Below are 18,785 nucleotides of genomic sequence, written 5' to 3'. Positions count from 1 at the left end.
ATTCTCTACATCTGTGTCTCAACTTCTGCCCTGCAAACTGGCTCATCTGTAACTAGGTTTAGGATATTCTGATAGACCAACCCCTCAGCTTATAAGGATAAAAGCTGAGATCCACATAAGGGATTTGATAATAATGATGAGGTAGAATTTAGTGAGCACTTACTACATGCAGGACCCAATGTGAAATGAGTTATATGCATTACTTCATTCAATCCTCAGCACATCACTTTGAATTTACTATGTTTACCATATCTATTTGCTTGTTTACTATTTCTGTTTTATCTCCAATTATACATCTACCACCTTACCACCTAGCACAGTGCCTGCAACATAGTAGGAGCTTAATAAATACTTGCAATATTGAATATATTTTACAGATTAATACAATTACTAGCAGCAGTAGTAGTAGCAGCAGGATTACTAACGTTAACTGAGTGTTTATTTTGTGTTAGATTCTATTCTAAGTTCTTTTTAAACATTAGCTTAATTGTCTGAAAAAGCTTTTAAGGTAGGTTTCTGTTATCCCCACTATGATAAGAAAACTGAGTCACGGAGATGTCAAATAATTTCCCCAAGGTCACATAGCTAGTAAGCAGCAACACTAAGATTCAAACCCAGGCAATATGGCTCCAGAGTCCCAGTTCACAACCACTATGCTATACTGGTTTAATTAACTTATTCAGAATGACCAAGCTACTGAATAGCAGATACAGAATTTGGGCCTAGGTTTGTCTGAGTCCAAAATCTGCACTTTTTAACCACTACTTTATACTTCCTGTCTGTGGTTAATTGTCTGACAGTTCGTGGTAGTCCACATAAATGGTGTCCCTGGGGTCGTGCAATATATAATCTGCATAGCTCTTGTGGCAACCCTCAAAATATGATTCGAAACCAAGTATCCTGACTTCTAGAGAGGAAGAGTTAGGTGTGATCAAAAACAACACTCACTGGGCCAAATACTGAAACCAAGGTACAACTGTTTGCCTCTTGTGTCCGTTTGGATACTGCAAGAAGCAAAAGCCAAGATGGAATTAGAAGTATAAGAGATTTACTGAAGGATAAATGGAAGAAGGAACAGGAGTATGTGGGAAGAGTTTCAGACTACAAGGAAGTTCTGTCAAGAGAGAAAGGAGAAGGAAGATTGGGTTGGAAGAGAATCTGTCCAGTTGCAGCAAAGCTCTGAGGAAATGTGGGCCAGGTCAGTGGGGAGCCCAAGGCAATGCTGGCCCAGCAGAGGAGTCCTGCTTTGGGCAGAAACAGCCTCACTCCAAAACACCTTGCTCAGTCATTGCCTGGGAGCAGCCCAATGACAGCAGAGCCTTGGCATAAATGCTGTGGCTGATCCCCAAGAAGTGGCTGTCGGAGCTACTGGTCATCCACACTCCTCTCAACTGGTTCTCTTGAAGAAAGATCTGGCCAGAGCCTTCCCGTGGCTGCCACAGCCCTGTACTAGGAATCAAACTCCTCTGAAGGAAACACCAAGGAGCCAGCCATAGGAGAGAAGCAGTGTTTACAATTGCTCCTCGCACATAAATAACACTGCTGAGTACATTTGCTTTCAAACCTTGTGTTGGTTTGGCCTTACTTAAAAGCCCATTTAGTGAAAAATATGTTTTCCTGAAGAGGGGTCGGTGGGACTTTTTCTTGTTTATTTTTCTACTGTGGACACATTTAAATTGCCACAAAGAAGTTACTATGGAAACTGCTCCCAAACTTGCAAGATAAAGGGCAAAAATGGAACACTTTGTTAAAATGCAAATGATTAGTCTTTAGAGACCAGAGCACTTTTTAACAAACTCTCCTTGTCTGGTTCTTCTGAGTCCATTAAGGGCTCTCTTAAATCAAAGGTAGACAGGCAGGTTTTTTGTGTTATATTCTAGATGGCACTGGTCAACTGTGAAAACACCACAGGTGGCAACTCTGGAATAAACCTAGACACTTTCAAACTTGTTGGATCAGGCAAAGTAGATAACAGCATTGTACTCTGGGTAACTCTGGTGAAGCTGACTATGAATTACTATGAATGTACAAACAGGCCGAGGGCGGGGAAGGTGGTTATTTTTATGTCAGGCTCATTCTGCTGGTGTACCCTGAACCCGCTTGTTTGAAAGTTAATTTACTGAGCTCTTATTTATGGAAAGCAGTTTCCCTTTCTTATCTCCCCTGGCCACATTCCACCCTTTGAATCTTGAGCTGGACGGTCCTTTCAACACGAAACACAAACTTCTCATTCGAAAGCCCCATTTCTCTGCCTATCTCTTTACCTGCCCCTCCCCACCCACTCTCCAACTCACTTTACTTCTGTCTGCCTGAGCAATCCTAGCTTGACAAAGCTCTCAGATAGCTTTGTCCTGATTTCTGCTTTTTGTACTTTTCTGCCTGGCAATTCTTTCAACTTGCTTGTCTTGTTGAAATCCCAAAGTCTTATTGAAACCCTTTTTCAGAACTGCTTCCAGTTATTAAGTGGATGCAATATGAAGGGGTGATTTGACCTGAAGAACTAATTAAGGGGTCACATGTTCTAGATTCTTGATTTGGGATCATTGTTACCTAGCTTCATGACTAGCAGCAATCAATTTCAGGTCTCCTTTGTGAATCAGAGTCTTCATCTGTTCCCTTCACCAGAAATTCTTTTCTTGCAGTTGTTTTGTTTGTTCGTTTGTTTGTTTTTTGCCAGCTCCTTTTTATCATTCAAGTCTCAGCTTAAATAAAATGTCATCAGGGGACTTCCCTGGCGGTCCAGTGGTTATGACTCCAGGCTTCCACTGCAGAGGGTGCAGGTTCAATCCCAGGTTGGGCAACTAAGATCCTTCATGCCAAAAAAAAAAAAAAGTCCTCAAAGAGGCCCTAAATACTCCCTAATGTTATTTTCCTCTAACATCATTCTTCATAACATTATCTTCTGTTTTCTTCAAGCACTTTCTAGCTGCAGTTATCTTAAATGTTCCCTTGATTACTATGTTTTCCTCCAAAGGACCTTTAAGATCCAAGAGAGCTGAGGCCTTGTCTGTCTTCTTCCCAGCTGTATTCCCCACTCCTGGCACATAGGAAATGCTCAGTAAAAATTTGTAGAATGAAAAAAACTATAAAATTTAAGCAGTTGCACCAAATGAACTTTAAGGTTACTTGTGGCTTTAACATGAACACTGTCAAAAATGAGTAAGTGAAAAATAAAGTGACAACAACAATTGCAATAAAACAATGAATGCAGTGTGGATGTATACTTACGCTTTAAGAATATACACCTGCCAAGTTCTTGGGCCTGTCATAGTGTTGTACTGCTGTTTTTATACAGTTTCCCAGGGAGTGTGAACTGAATTTCTGAGCTTTATAATACAATATTTAACAAGGATATCAAGTAGCTGTCTAAATATAAGAGCACTGTATCACAGAATTAGAGTGGGATAGGTTTTAAAATACAATCTCTTCAATTTACAAGGATGTAAACTAAAGCCCTGGGAAGGAAGTATATTTGGACATTTGGAACCAAATACAGCGTTGCTTCTGTCAATGAGGAATACATATACCAATCACACTTCCTTATATGTAATCATTATTAATAACATAACAATGCTTTATATTTGAAAAACAAGTTTGTGTGACGAGATTCTATACCGGTGGTTCTGAAACGTGAGCATGGAGGATTTGTTAAAGCACAGACTGCCGACCCCACCCCTAAGAGTTTCCGGTTCTGTGGGTCAGGGGGCTGGGGAGGGGTGCGGAGAACCCCGAGAATTTAAGAGGAACCCTACTAATCTTACCTCAGCAACTCTCTCAGCTTAACTGGCCCGCTTGGCGCGCTCAAAGAACTACAAGTCCCAGCGTGCCCCGCGCGCAGCGGGAGGAAAGTCGGGCACTTCCGCTCCACGCAGCGCCTCTGTCCCCGCGTCTCGACGTGTCACTGGCGGCGCCGCGGCTGTGGCACGATAAGGCGCTGACTGGGGGAGTTTGAGGCGGCGGCGGCGACCCCGGCCTGGATCTGTCCCGGCGCGGAAGGGTTCCGGGGTCCTTGGGGAACAGGAAAGGGAGGTGGCGGCTCAGCCCGCTCGGGGCACGATGTTGAACATGTGGAAGGTGCGGGAGTTGGTGGACAAAGCGTGAGTATCGGGGGTCAGTTGTGGCCGAGGCCCACTCGGGGGAGGGGCGGGGGGAAAGGGGATCCGGGTCTGCGCGCGGGGCCTCCCGCGTCACGCCCCCCGTCTCGGCCGGCCCCATCATGGCGCCGTCCGGCAGTCTTCTCGGCCCCGGGCCACGTCCCGAACCGCCAGTCTGGGAAGGGACCCTTCCTCGTTCGAAACATCCTCTTAGCTCCCTTCTCTCTTAAGCAGGCCTTCCTCACCCTGCCTCTACCCCCACCCTTCTAGGCACAGACACTTTGGTCGGGGAGGGGGCGGGGTTGTCTAGAGATGGGTCAGTGCCCTGGCCGGGGAGCTGTCTTGGCCCCAGGCTTTGGGCTTTGCCTCCTGGGCAGCAGCGAAAGCTTGCGGGTGGAGGACTCACTTCACTGGCTCTCTGTGCACCTCAGAGTGTGGTGCAGAGACCTTAGGCCTGGTCGGGAGGTGTCCTTTACCTTTCTGGGTTTCTTTTAATTCCTAATGAACCTGAAGTGTTGGAGTGGGTGGTAGGTGTAACAAGTGGCCACTGTGGTCAGACTGATGTTACTCAAGAGGAGACGCTTTTCTAACATCAGTGAGAGTAGATCACCACATAGCTTACTGCGATTCTTTTCCTCTGTTTCCTTTTCCACTACACTTCATTTTTGGAGGGCCACTTGTTCCACTTGGTTTAATTAACAAGTCATTGAATTAACAAGAAATTTCCCCTAAAGAAGGAAACAACCCAGGTTTATATCCTGTTGATCTACTTTTAACTTCCCTGACAGGTAAAATGACTAATATATAGTTGATTTTCTTTAAGATTTAAGTGGTAACTTTAGTATCTTACACTTAAATTGAGTGTATCAAATAGATATAACAGTGGTTAAGTAAGGTCTGCTAGGCCAGCAGGAAATAAAGTTTAAGAATTTTCCCCTTCCTTTCGGAGTTTAGTGATGATACAATGTGTGGTGACAAAAACATTTCATTTGTGCCACTCACCCAACCTAAAATCAGGAAGTGTAGATGGCAAATTCTTGAGGTTTTCTTGACCCCAGAAAAAATAATTCATTAAGAGATACAAACTACTAGGTAAAAAATAAATTAGATCCAAGGATGTAATGTACAGCACAGGGAATATAGCCAATATTTTATAATAACTTTAAATGGAGTATAATATATGAAAATATCGAATCGCTGTTGTACACCCGAAGCTAATATTATAAATCAACTATACTTCAATAAGAAAAAAATTCACAGTGGCTTGGGTAATACATCAGATAGAATTTAGAGTCTGACCATATTTTCAAGTTTTCTGTGCTACCAAGAAGGCAGTTGAGTGCCTAAGGAGCACAGGTTTGTGAACCTGCAGAGCTGGATTCAAGCTCTGTAACCTTGGCAGATTACTTAACCTTGAAGTGCCCCAGTTTTCTCAGGTGCAATATGAAAATAATGATAGATACTTAGAGTGTTGTTGTGAGAATTAAAGGCTAAGGACTTAGATAGCATATAAAGCCCTTACTACAGTAGGTTTAGATCAGTATGGTTTTGATAACTATAGCAGATGTTCTGCATCAAGAGTAAGATTAAACTTCATTAAGAGAGAAGCTCCATGTTTGAAAAGTGATTTGGTGATTTTGCTTTATCAACTATTTATTTGACCGTTAAGTTCTCAGTCCTTTATTTTAGGTTTGTTTTGCTATTTATATAACCTTTGCTTTCCAAAGATAAAATAAAATCATGTGTTTGTTTTTCAGATCCAGGTTTGTTGGTTGTTTTTTAATATTTGGTGTAAGACTAGGATACCAGCTTAAATAGTCTTTAAAAATCCAAAAGTCTCTACAAAACTATCTCTTTATTTCTTAGCCAGAGGACAGTGGAAGAAAAACCACTAAAAAAACTCTTAGGGGACTAAATCTGTAGTACTCAAACATGTGAAGAGACTGTACATTTTTCAGGAGACAAATCAAGGCAATATTTCTGCTTTAATTATTCGTTTCATATTGTTTTTATCACCTTTGTTACTAATTTTCAAGTGCTTCAGGTTAAATTTGTCACATAAATAGTTATCAAGTCAATCTAATGGAAGAGCTGCTGTTGAAAAGTAACTTCTCTCTTCCTTTTTACTTCCCAATTTAGAATGGAGACTTGAACCAGGTTATTCAAGAACATGTAAGAATGTTGCCACCAAGGACTTTTTAAAGCTTTCGTGGGTGTCTGACACATGATATTAGGATTACAACATGAGGTTATTTTACTGATGAATACTCAGAATTTAATTTTCATCTTTCACTGGCAGGAGAGAAGAAATTTTTCCCCCCAAATGAAAGCATTTTACAGAACCAGTACCTGTGGCACTGTGCGCATTTACACCTTAAATTGCCATAATGAAGGTGAAGCAGATCCATAGAACCACTGTTCTGATTATCAAGGGGATAAGGTGATGAGGAAACTTGCAAATGAGGAAACAATGAAGTGACTAAGGACTGCTCTGAGAGCTTTGTTGAATAGAAATGAGGCTTTATATGATAGAGCACTGGCTAGAGGGTTAGGAGACCTGGCTTCAGATTCTGATACTGCCTTTTAAATTAGCCGTATGTCTGATTTGAGGCAGAATCACATGACTCTCCAGACCTTGGATTCCTTATCTTTAAATTGATGGGATTGGGCTAGAGTAAGACTTTTTCCAACTTCGCTGGCATATTGGAGGCATGAATTTCTATCGGGGGCAAAAAAACAGAGCAAATATTTCATAAGAGCAGATAAATTTTAGAAAGTTATTATCCTCCAGAGACAGTTTCAGCTGAAAAAGGAATTTTGTTTAAATGTGGCAATCAATAAATGTTATATTTAAATGCTTTATGCAGTAAATAAGTGCAACCCATGACTCTGGAAAATTAGGACTTTTATTTAGCATATATCCCTACCCATTGAGGTTTACTTCAGAAAGAAAAATGTGGTCTTTCAAAATGTGTCCTCTGGAGCTACTGTTAGATCCAGCATGGTGGCAGTTCTTAAGTATAATGATATATTTCAAATACTGGCTTTTGAGATTTTGTAGACTTTTATGGAAGGTCAGGGAGATATTTTCCACAATTGTTGCACCTACTGGTGGTATTAAATGGCTCTGTTTTGCAGAACATTGTGGAACTGAGGAAAAGCAGATAAAACCATAGGCCAGCCAGAGCTTGGAGTGCCAGTTTCCTCCCACTTGTACTCGAGTTGCATTAAAGAGAGCAGTGGCAGGAAAGGATAAGTGGCACCACTCCCACCAACTGGGAAAAGCTTGACCATTGTCATCCTTTGACCTGCCTCCCTTTACTTGAGGCTGTAATAAAATTGAACACTTTTATATTTTGTTATCCTGTTTATGGTATAAATTGAAAGTTGCTACAGTTCTGTTGTCTTTTTTCTTCAAATTTTGGAAATGCAGTGAAGGTAACCTGGTAATGGTCAATCAAACTGCTCCTTAGTGTTCAAGCCCAGCCAATCCTTCTCTTTCATGCAGGGAGTAATATTAACAGTAAATCTATTTCATCAGTGGCCCGTATTCTTTTTATGATAGTGATTCAAACAGGGCTGGCCAAGGTCCTAAGGCAACTACTGTAGATACTCCATTTTAAGTTATTCTCTTAAGCATAGCTTGCATTTTTTTTTCCCCTGTAAGCTGATTTTTGTTGGTGTTATTTGCATGATTTTAGTTTCTAAATGGTCACATTATGTAATAGAATTGTGGAAACTACTGATCTAGTCTAGCTGACCCCAGAGGGAGAACCCTTTGCTTTTATAGAAAATATTTCATTTAGTTATTTCAACAGATAATACATTTATTATTTATTGGAATAGTACTGTATTTTCTGAACTTGAAAAATACAATACCTGCCTTCAAGAAATTTGCCACTGCAAATTGGTGCACTTGAACTATCATTGGTTTTCCACTTCAGTCCTCGGATGTGTTCCCCCTATTTCCCTATCTTACCAGTAAATCTCTGTTCAGTTTGCTTCTTAGAACTTGAAAACAAAGGTGATTTTCAGCTTTCTAGTCTCCCCCTATCAACTTTTCTTTAAACCAATTGTTATTGCTGAAACAGTAAATTCATTATCCTTCCTTTCTTCTAGTAACTGGACACAAGTAGATATTAAGAATTTAATTGCAAAGAAAGATGATTTTATCTTTGCCAGCATTTCTTAGTAGTGATTTTCTGTAGTTCAAATTAGTCTGTTTAGTACCATTGCCAAGGTGCTTTTAAAAAGCTCTTAGCTGCCTCTTACGTTTTCCTGTGCCCTTCCTGTTTTCAAGTAGTTTTTCATTTGTTTACTATGCATCCACTCAAAGTATTTGGCCTTTTTTATTTTAAGTACCACTTAATAGTACTCACTCCTAGGTTTTACAGTATGGCTCCACAGTTGAACCTTTTTCTATGCTCTTGTATTATTTTCTTACTTATTTCCAATGTTTATTTAATATTTCCTTTAAGAAAAAAAGGAAGAGTATAGGCAGCTTAAATAACTTTTTTTAGTCTTGAAGAAATTTTATTGTCTTATCTTTAATATTTAGATCTGTCTAGTTGGAATTTACTTTTTGGTTTTTATTATGGAAAATTTCAAATATATCCAAAACTGGAGGGACTGTTGTAATGAACCTCTGTGTACACAGACCTAACTTCAGCAGTATGACTAGTCCTGCTTTATCTGTGCCTCTGCCTACCACCCCCACTCCGTATTATTTTGAAGCAAATTCCAGACACTATCATTTCATCTATATCAATCTGCAAAAATAAAGAGTCAACTTTTTTTTTATCATAACCATAATACCATTATCACACCTTTTAAAAAGGATGATTACTTGATATCAAATGCCCAGTCAGCATTTGTTTCTCATTTGCCTCATGATTCCTATTTGATGTTTCTGAGTTGGTGGGTATATCTCTTGATTCTTTTAATGTGTAGGCTCAATCTCTGTCTTCTTTTTTTCCCTCTTAAGGTTTACGTGTTAAAGAAACTGAGTTTTTTGTACATTCCTCAGTTTGGTTTTTGCTAATTGGATCCCATAGGGTTGTTTAAGTGTTTCTCTAACCTCTGTATTTCCTGCAATTTGGTAATTTTATCTACTCACTTGATAAATTCAAGTTCCAATTTGGAGGGCAGCAAGACTACTTCATAGATTCAAAGTACATTTTTAGTACTTGTAATGGGTCTTATGTATAAAGATTTAGCTCTCTTTAGTCTCAGCTGACATTACTTAACATTCTGGGACAATGTATTTAACTGTTTATTCTTTTTTTTTTTCCTAAGGTGTCACTTCATATGAGCTTTCATTGTTTAGTCTAATTATGTGTGTGTGTCCATCTTTATATATTTTTTAAATTAATTAATTTATTTATTTTTGGCTGAATTGGGTTTTTGTTGCTTTGCGCAGGCTTCTCATTACGGTGGATTCTCTTGTTGTGGAGCACAGGCTCTAGGCGCGAGAGCTTCAGTAGTTGTGGTACACAGGCTCAGTAGTTGTGGCTGGTGGGCTCTAGAGCGCAGGCTCAGTAGTTGTGGCGCTTGGGCTTAGTTGTTCCGCGGCATGTGGAATCTTCCCAGACAAGGGCTTGAACCCGTGTCCCCTGCATTGGCAGGTGGATTCTTTTTTTTTTTTCTTCTGACTGGTGACAATGTTCTTTATTCTTTTCCTTCTTTTCTACTAATTTTTTTTTAACATCTTTATTGGAGTATAATTGCTTTACAATGGTGTATTCGTTTCTGCTTTATAACAAAGTGAATCAGCTATACATATACATATATCCCCATATCTCCTCCCTCTTGCATCTCCCTCCCACCCTTCCTATTCCACCCCTCTAGGTGGTCACAAAGCACCGAGCTGATCTCCCTGTGCTATGCAGCTGCTTCCCACTAGCTATCTGTTTTACATTTGGTAGTATTTGTAAGTCCATGCCACTCTCTCACTTTGTCCCAGCTTACCCTTCCCCCTCCCCATGTCCTCAAGTCCATTCTCAATGTCTGCGTCTTTATTCCTGTCCTGCCCCGAGGTTCTTCATAACTTTTTTTTTCTTAGATTCCATATATATGTGTAAGCATACGGTATTTGTTTTTCTCTTTGACTGACTTCACTCTGTATGAGAGACTCTAGGTCCATCCACCTCACTACAAAAAACTCAATTTCATTTCTTTTTATGGCTGAGTAATATTCCATTGTATATATGTGCCACATCTTTATCCATTCATCTGTCGATGGAAACTTAGGTTACTTCCATGTCCTGGCTATTGTAAACAGAGGTGCAATGGACACTGTGGTACATGACTCCTTTTTTTTTTTTTTTTTATAAATTTATTTATTTATTTTTTGGCTGCATTGGGTCTTCGTTTCTGTGCGAGGGCTTTCTCTAGTTGCGGCAAGCGGGGGCCACTCTTTTTTTTTTTTTTTTTTAACATCTTTATTGAAGTATAATTGCTTTACAATGGTGTGTTAGTTTCTGCTTTAAAACAAAGTGAATCAGTTATACATATACATATGTTCCCATATCTCCTCCCTCTTGCGTCTCCCTCCCACCCTCCCTATCCCACCCCTCTAGGTGGTCACAAAGCACCGAGCTGATCTCCCTGTGCTATGCGGCTGCTTCCCACTAGCTATCTATTTTACATTTGGTAGTGTATATATGTCCATGACACTCCCTCACCCTGTCACATCTCACCCCTCCCCCTCCCCATATCCTCAAGTCCATTCATGACCTTTTTTTTTTTTTTTTTCCCTTAGATTCCATATATATGTGTTAGCATACTGTATTTGTTTTTCTCTTTCTGACTTACTTCACTCTGTATGACAGACTCTTAACTCCATCCACCTCATTACAAATACCTCCATTTCATTTCTTTTTATGGCTGAGTAATATTCCATTGTATATATGTGCCACATCTTCTTTATCCATTCATCCGATGATGGACACTTAGGTTGCTTCCATGTCCTGGCTATTGTAAATAGAGCTGCAATGAACATTGTGGTACATGACTCTTTTTGAATTATGGTTTTCTCAGGGTATATGCCCAGTAGTGGGATTGCTGGGTTGTATGGTAGTTCTATTTTTAGTTTTTTAAGGAACCTCCATACTGTTCTCCATAGTGGCTGTATCAATTTACATTTCCACCAACAGTGCAAGACGGTTACCTTTTCTCCACACCCTCTCCAGCATTTATTGTTTGTAGATTTTTTTAAAAAATATTTATTTATTTATGGCTGTGTTGGGTCTTCGTTTCTGTGCGAGGGCTTTCTCTAGTTGTGGCAAGTGGGGGCCACTCTTCATCTCAGTGCGCGGGCCTCTCACTATCGCGGCCTCTCTTGTTGCAGAGCACAGGCTCCAGACGCGCAGGCTCAGTAGTTGTGGCTCACGGGCCCAGCTGCTCCGCGGCATGTGGGATCTTCCCAGACCAGGGCTCGAACCCATGTCCCCTGCATTAGCAGGCAGATTCTCAACCACTGCACCACCAGGGAAGCCCTGTAGATATTTTGATGATGGCCGTTCTGACTGGTGTGAGGTGATACCTCATTGTAGTTTTGATTTGCATTTCTCTAACGATTAGTGATGTTGAGCATTCTTTCATGTGTTTGTTGGCAATCTGTATATCTGCTTTGGAGAAATGTCTGTCTGGGTCTTCTGCCCATTTTTGGATTGGGTTGTTTGTTTTTTTGATATTGAGCTGCATGAGCTACTTGTAAATTTTGGAGATTAATCCTTTGTCAGTTGCTTCATTTGCGAATATTTTCTCCCATTCTGAAGGTTGTCTTTTCGTCTTGTTTATGTTTTTCTTTACTGTGCAAAAGCTTTTAAGTTTCATTAGGTCCCATTTGTTTATTTTTGTTTTTATTTCCATTTCTCTAGGAGGTGGGTCAAAAAGGATCTTGCTGTGTTTTATGTCATAGAGTGGTCTTCCTATGTTTTCCTCTAAGAGTTTTATAGTGTCTGGCCTTACATTTAGGTCTTTAATCCATTTTGAGTTTATTTTTGTGTATGGTATTAGGGAGTGTTCTTATTTCATTCTTTTACATGTACCTGTCCAGTTTTCCCAGCACCACTTGTTGAAGAGGCTTTTTCTGCATTGTATATTCTTGCCTCCTTTATCAAAAATAAGGTGACCATGTGTGTGTGAGTTTATCTCTGGGCTTTCTATCCTGTTCCATTGATCTGTATTTATGTTTTTGTGCTAGTACCATACTGTCTTGATTACTGTAGCTTTGTAGTATAGTCTGAAGTCAGGGAGTCTGATTCCTCCAGCTCCGTTTTTCTTTCTCAAGATTGCTTTGGATATTCGGGGTCTTTTGTGTTTCCATACAAATTATGAAATTTTTTGTTCTAGTTTGTGAAAAATGCCATTGGTAGTTTGATAGGGATCGCGTGGAATCTGTAGATTGCTTTTGGTAGTATAGTCATTTTCACAATGTTGATTCTTCCAATCCAAGAACATGGTATATCTCTTCATCTGTTTGTATCATCTTTAATTTCTTTCATCAGTGTCTTATAGTTTTCTGCATACAGGTCTTTTGCCTCCTTAGGTAGGTTTATTCCTAGGTATCTTATTCTTTTTGTTGCAGTGGTAAATGGGAGTGTTTCCTTGATATCCCTTTCAGATTTTTCATCATTAGAGTATAGGAATGCAAGAGATTTCTGTGCATTAATTTTGTATCCTGCTACTTTACTAAATTCATTGATTAGCTCTAGTAGTTTTCTGGTAGCATCTGTAGGATTCTCTATGTATAGTATCATGTCATCTGCAAACAGTGACAGCTTTACTTTTTCTTTTTTTTTTTTTTTTAAATAATTAATTAATTTATTTATTTTTGTCTGTGTTGGGTCTTCATTGCTGTGCATGGGCTTTCTCTAGTTGAGGCAAGTGGGGGCCACTCTTCATCACGGTGCGCGGGCCTCTCACTGTCGCGGCCTCTCTTGTTGCGGAGCACAGGCTCCAGACGCGCAGGCTCAGTAGTTGTGGCTCACGGGCCTAGTTGCTCCGTGGCATGTGGGATCTTCCCAGACCAGGGCTCGAACCCATGTCCCCTGCATTAGCAGGCAGATTCTCAACCACTGCGCCACCAGGGAAGCCCTACTTTTTCTTTTCTGATTTGGATTCCTTTTATTTCTTTTTGTTCTCTGATTGCTGTGCCTAAAACTTCCAAAACTATGTTTAATAATAGTGGTGAGAGTGGATAACCTTGTCTTGTTCCTGATCTTAGTGGAGATGGTTTCAGTTTTTCACCATTGAGAACGATGTGGGCTTTGAGTTTTCTGGTGGCATCTTTAGGATCCTCTATGTATAGTATCATGTCACCTGCAAACAGTGACAGTTTTACTTCTTCTTTGCCAGTTTGTATTCCTTTTATTTCTTTTTCTTCTCTGATTGCTGTGGCTAAGACTCCAAAACTATGTTGAATAATAGTGGCAAGAGTGGACCTCCTTGTCTTCTTCCTGATCTTAGAGGAAATGCTTTCAGTTTTTCACCACTGAGAATGATGTTTGCTGTGGGTTTGTCATATATGGCCTTTAATATGTTGAGGTAAGTTCCCTCTATGGCTACTTTCTGGAGGGTTTTTATCATAAATGGGTGTTGAATTTTGTCGCAAGCTTTTTCTGCAGCTATTGAGTTGATCATATGTTTTTTCTCCTTCAATTTGTTAATATGGTGTATCACATTGATTGATTTGCGTATATTGAAGAAACCCTGCATTCCTGGGATAAACCCCACTTGATCATGGTGTATGATCCTTTTAATCTGCTGTTGGATTCTGTTTGCTAGTATTTTGTTGAGGATTTTTGCATCTATGTTCATCAGTGATATTGGCCTGTAGTTTTCTTCCTTTGTGATATCTTTGTCTGGTTTTGGTATCAGGGTGATGGTGGCCTTGTAGAATGAGTTTGGGAGTGTTCCTCCCTCTGCTATATTTTGGAAGAGTTTGAGAAGGATAGGGGTTAGCTCTTCTCTAAATGTTTGATAGAATTCGCCTGTGAAGCCATTTGGTCCTGGGCTTTTGTTTGTTGGAAGATTTTTAATCACAGTTTCAATTTCAGTGATTGTGATTGGTCTGTTTATATTTTCTATTTCTTCCTGGTTCAGTCTTGGAAGGTTGTGCTTTTCTAAGAATTTGTCCAGTTCTTCCAGGTTGTCCATTTTATTGGCATATAGTTGCTTGTAGTACACTCTCACGATCCTTTGTATTTCTGCAGTGTCAGTTTGTTACTTCTCCTTTTACATTTTTAATTCTATTGATATGAGTCTTTTCCTTTTTTTCTTGATGAGTCTGGCTAATGGTTTATCAATTTTGTTTATCTTCTCAAAGAACCGGCTTTTAGTTTTATTGATCTTTGCTATTGTTTCTTTCATTTCTTTTTCATTTTTATTTCTGATCTGATCTTTATGATTTCTTTCCTTCTGCTAACTTTGGGGTTTTTTTCTTCTTCTTTCTCTAATTGCTTTAGGGGTAAGGTTAGGTTGTTTATTTGAGATGTTTCTTGTTTCTTGAGGTAGGATTGTATTGCTGTAAACTTCCCTTAGAACTGCTTTTGCTGCATCCTATAGATTTTGGGTCATTGTGTTTTTGTTATCATTTGTTTCTAGGTATTTTTTAATTTCCTCTGGTTTCTTCAGTGATCTCTTGGTTATTAAGTAGTGTATTGTTTAGCCTCCATATGTTTGTATTTTTTACAGATATTTTCCTGTAATTTATATCTAGTCTCATAGCTTTGTGGTCAGAAAAGATACTTGATACCATTTCAGTTTTCTGAAATTTACCAAGGCTTGATTTGTGACCCAAGATACGGTCTATCCTGGAGAATGTTCCAGGAGCACTTGAGAAGATAGTTTATTCTGTTGTTTTTGGATGGAATGTCCTATAAATATCAAATAAGTCCATCTTGTTTAATGTATCATTTAAAGCTTGTGCTTCCTTATTTATTTTCATTTTGGATGATCTGTCCATTGGTGAAAGTGGGGTGTTAAAGTCCCCTACTATGATTGTGTTACTGTCGATTTCCTCTTTTATGGCTGTTAGTATACGCCTTATGTATTAAGGTGCTCCTATGTTGGGTGCATCAGTATTTACAATTGTTATATCTTCTTCTTGGATTGATCCCTTGGTCATTATGTAGTGTCCTTCTTTGTCTCTTGTAATAGTCTTTATTTTAAAGTCTATTTTGTCTGATACGAGAATTGCTACTCCAGCTTTATTTTGATTTCCATTTGCATGGAATATCTTTTTTCATCCCCTCACTTTCAGTCTGTATGTGTCCCTAGGTCTGAAGTGGGTCTCTTGTAGACGGCATATATACGGGTCTCGTTTTAGTATACATTCAGCCAGTCTATATCTTTTGGTTGGAGCATTTAATCCATTTATATTTAAGGTAGTTATTGATATGTATGTTCCTATTACCATTTTCTTAATTGTTTTGGGTTTGTTATTGTAGGTCTTTTCCTTCTCTTGTGTTTCCTGCCTAGAGAAGTTCCTCTAGCATTTGTTTTAAAGCTGGTTTGGTGATGCTGAATTCTCTTAGCTTTCACCTGTCTTTAAAGGTTTTAATTTCTCCGTCAAATCTGAATGAGATCCTTGCTGGGTAGGGTAATCTTGGTTGTAGTTTTCTACCTTTCATCCCTTTAAATATGTCCTGCCAGTCGCTTCTGGCTTGCAGAGTTTCTGCTGAAAGATCAGCTGTTAACCTTACGGGGATTCCCTTGTATGTTATTTGTCGCTTTTCCCTTGCTGCTTTTAATATTTTTTCTTTGTATTTAATTTTTGATAGTTTGGTTAATATGTGCCTTGGCGTGTTTCTCCTTGGTTTTATGCTGTATGGGACTCTCTGCGCTTCCTGGACTTTATTGACTATTTCCTTTCCCATATTAGGGAAGTTTTCAACTATAATCTCTTCAAATATTTTCTCAGTCCCTTTCTTTTTCTCTTCTTCTTCTGGGACCCCTATAATTTGAATGTTGGTGCATTTAATGTTGTCCCAGAGGTCTCTGAGACTGTCCTCAATTCTTTTCATTCTTTTTTCTTTATTCTGCTCTGCAGTAGTTATTGCCACTATTTTATCTTCCAGGTCACTTATCCTTTCTTCTGCCTCAGTTATTCTGCTATTGATCCCTTCTAGAGAATTTTTAATTTCATTTATTGTGTTGTTCATCACTGTTTGTTTGCTCTTTAGTTCTTCTAGGTCCTTGTTAAACGTTTCTTATATTTTCTCTATTCTATTTCCAAGATTTTGGATCATCTTTACTCTCATTATTCTGAATTCTTTTTCAGGTAGACTGCCTATTTCCTCTCCATTTGTCAGGTCTCGTGGGTTTTTGCCTTGCTCCTTCACCTGCTGTGTGATTTTCTGTCTTCTCATTTTGCTTAACTTACTGTGTTTGGGGTTTCCTTTTCGCAGGCTGCAGGTTTGTAGTTCCTGTTGTTTTTGGTGTCTGTCCCCAGTGGCTAAGGTTGGTTCAGTGGGTTGTGTAGGCTTCCAGGTGGAGGGGACTATTGCCTGTGTTCTGGTGGATGAGGCTGGATCTTGTCTTTCTGGTGGGCAGCTCCACGTCTGGTGGTGTGTTTTGGGGTGTCTGTGGCCTTATTACGATTTTAGGCAGCCTCTGTGCTAATGGATGGTGTTGTGTTCCTGTCTTGCTAGTTGTTTGGCATAGGGTGTCCAGCACTGTAGCTTGCTGGTCGTTGAGTGGAGCTGGGTTTTAGCGTTGAGATGGAGATCTCTGGGAGAGCTTTTGCCATTTGATATTAAGTGGAGCCGGGAGGTCTCTGGTGGACCAATGTCCTGAACTCGGCTTTCCCACCTCAGAGACACAGGCCTGACACCCGGCTGGAGCACCAAGACCCTGTCAGCCACATGGTTCAGAAAAAAAGGGAGAAAAAAGAAAGAAAAAAAGTAAAATAATGTTACCAAAATAAAAGATAATTATTAAAAATAAAAGAATTAAAAAGTAATAAAAAAAATGGACAGACAGAACCCTAGGACAAATGGTAAAAGCAAAGCTATACAGACAAAAATCACACAAAGAAGCATACACATACACAGTCACAGAAAGAGAATAAGGAAAAATATATGTATATCGTTGCTCCCAAAGTCCACCGCCTCAATTTTGGGATGATTCGTTGTCTATTCAGGTATTCCACAGATGCAGGGTGCATCAAGTCGATTGTGGAGATTTAATCCGCTGCTCCTGAGGCTGCTGGGAGAAATTTCCCTTTCTCTTCTTTGTTTGCACAGCTCCTGGGGTTCAGCTTTGGATTTGGCCCCGCCTCTGCCTGTAGGTCGCCTGAGGGTGTCTGTTCTTCACTCAGACAGGACGGGGTTAAAGGATCAGCTACTTAGGGGGCTGTGGCTCACTCAAGCCGGAGGGAGGGAGGGGTACAGAATGCGGGGCGAGCCTGCGGCGGCCGAGGCTGGCATGATGTTGCAACAGGGCAGGTGGATTCTTAACCACTGCGCCACCAGGAAAGTCCCATCTATATATTTTTATAGTAATTTGCTAGCTATCCACACTTTTTTTTTTAATTTTTTTTTTGGCTGCTTTGGGTCTTCGTTGCTGCATGCAGGCTTTCTCTAGTTGTGGTGAGCGGGGGCTACTCTTCGTTGCAGTGCGCAGGCTTCTCATTGTGGTGGCTTCTCTTATTGCAGAGCACAGGCTCTAGGCCCATGGGCTTCAGTAGTTGTGGCAGGTGGGCTCAGTAGTTGTGGCTTGCAGGCTCAGTAGTTGTGGCACACGGGCTTAGTTGCTCTGCGGCATGTGGGATCTTCCCGGACCAGGGCTCAAATCTGTCTCCTGCGTTGGCTGGCGGATTCTTAACCACTGCGCCACCAGGGAAGTCCTATACACACTCTTATATTTAGACACCTCCATGTGATGTTTACTGGATCTGGGAAGAAGTTTGTGGTTCAGAGATCGGAACTGGATTGAAATCTTAGGTCCACCACTAAGAAATAGTGATCTTGGGGATTGGGACAGTATCTCCAAACTTTACCATCTATAAAATAGGATGGTATTTATTTTACAGGGTTCTTGTGAGGATTATGTTTATGTGAAACACTTAGCATAGCACTTGACGTAAAATAAAGTCTTAAAACACTGTCATTATTGTGTAATTAAAAAAGTAATTTATAACAATTTATAACGTGTAGAAAAAAATGAAAGGAATATAGTGTTTGAAGGAGTAAAGAAAATGTCAGAGTAGTTTATTTCCAAGTATGTAAGAGCTGTGTCTTAATCCATAAATCATCATTTTCAATGTATATTCACCTCAATAGACATGTTAAGCAATGTATAGGAGAACTTATAAAATTATCTGTAATGTGTGCCTTATGTTGTGTTCACCAAATCACAAATGCCTTTAATATTGTAAAGCATATTACAGAAATAACTCTTTCAAAAGACATAAGTAAGGAATAAAGTCTTTGGAAGGACATATTGCATTTCCATCTGCTAATTTTTATTCAGTTGTCTTGTGTTTTCTCAAGATTTTAAAGATGCTGCTAATCTAAAATATTTCTTCTAAAATATAAAAAGATTTATTTTATGAGGGCAATTTGAAGTTGACAGTCTATCCTTAAAGAAACTGAACAAAATCAAGAAAAAGAATCCTCTAAAATGTGATATCCAATTCATAATCTCTGATAATGGATGAGCAGTATATATAAGGAAAGCACATTG

At 39.7% G+C, this 18,785-nt stretch overlaps 1 protein-coding gene and 1 long non-coding RNA gene across 14 annotated transcripts in view; one reads left to right on the top strand and one right to left on the bottom strand.

The window, feature by feature from the left end:
* The window catches only part of LOC309622884, a 745,101-nt gene extending 741,234 nt beyond the window's left edge, over nucleotides 1–3,867 (bottom strand). For 2 of the 3 annotated variants that reach the window (XR_014241173.1, XR_014241174.1), the window contains exon 1: nucleotides 3,762–3,867. This is a non-coding gene — a long non-coding RNA (uncharacterized lncRNA). Of the gene's footprint in view, nucleotides 1–2,550 lie in introns of all 3 variants that reach the window. The other variant, XR_014241175.1, reaches the window with a different exon arrangement.
* Nucleotides 3,845–18,785, top strand: part of CLINT1 (clathrin interactor 1) — a 66,980-nt gene continuing 52,039 nt past the window's right edge. For 3 of the 11 annotated variants that reach the window (XM_082379081.1, XM_082379076.1, XM_082379070.1), the window contains exon 1: nucleotides 3,898–4,097. In XM_082379081.1, coding sequence (XP_082235207.1) covers nucleotides 4,057–4,097 — 41 coding nt within the window. In that variant the 5' untranslated portion in view covers nucleotides 3,898–4,056. Of the gene's footprint in view, nucleotides 4,098–18,785 lie in introns of all 11 variants that reach the window. The other 8 variants (XM_082379079.1, XM_082379080.1, XM_082379077.1 and 5 more) reach the window with 6 other exon arrangements.

Source organism: Balaenoptera borealis (genome assembly GCF_965194805.1).
Source record: "Balaenoptera borealis genome assembly, chromosome: 2".
Classification (NCBI taxonomy): domain Eukaryota; kingdom Metazoa; phylum Chordata; class Mammalia; order Artiodactyla; family Balaenopteridae; genus Balaenoptera; species Balaenoptera borealis.
Note: the sequence above shows the minus strand (reverse complement) of the source record. Positions and strands in the feature narration are given on the sequence as shown.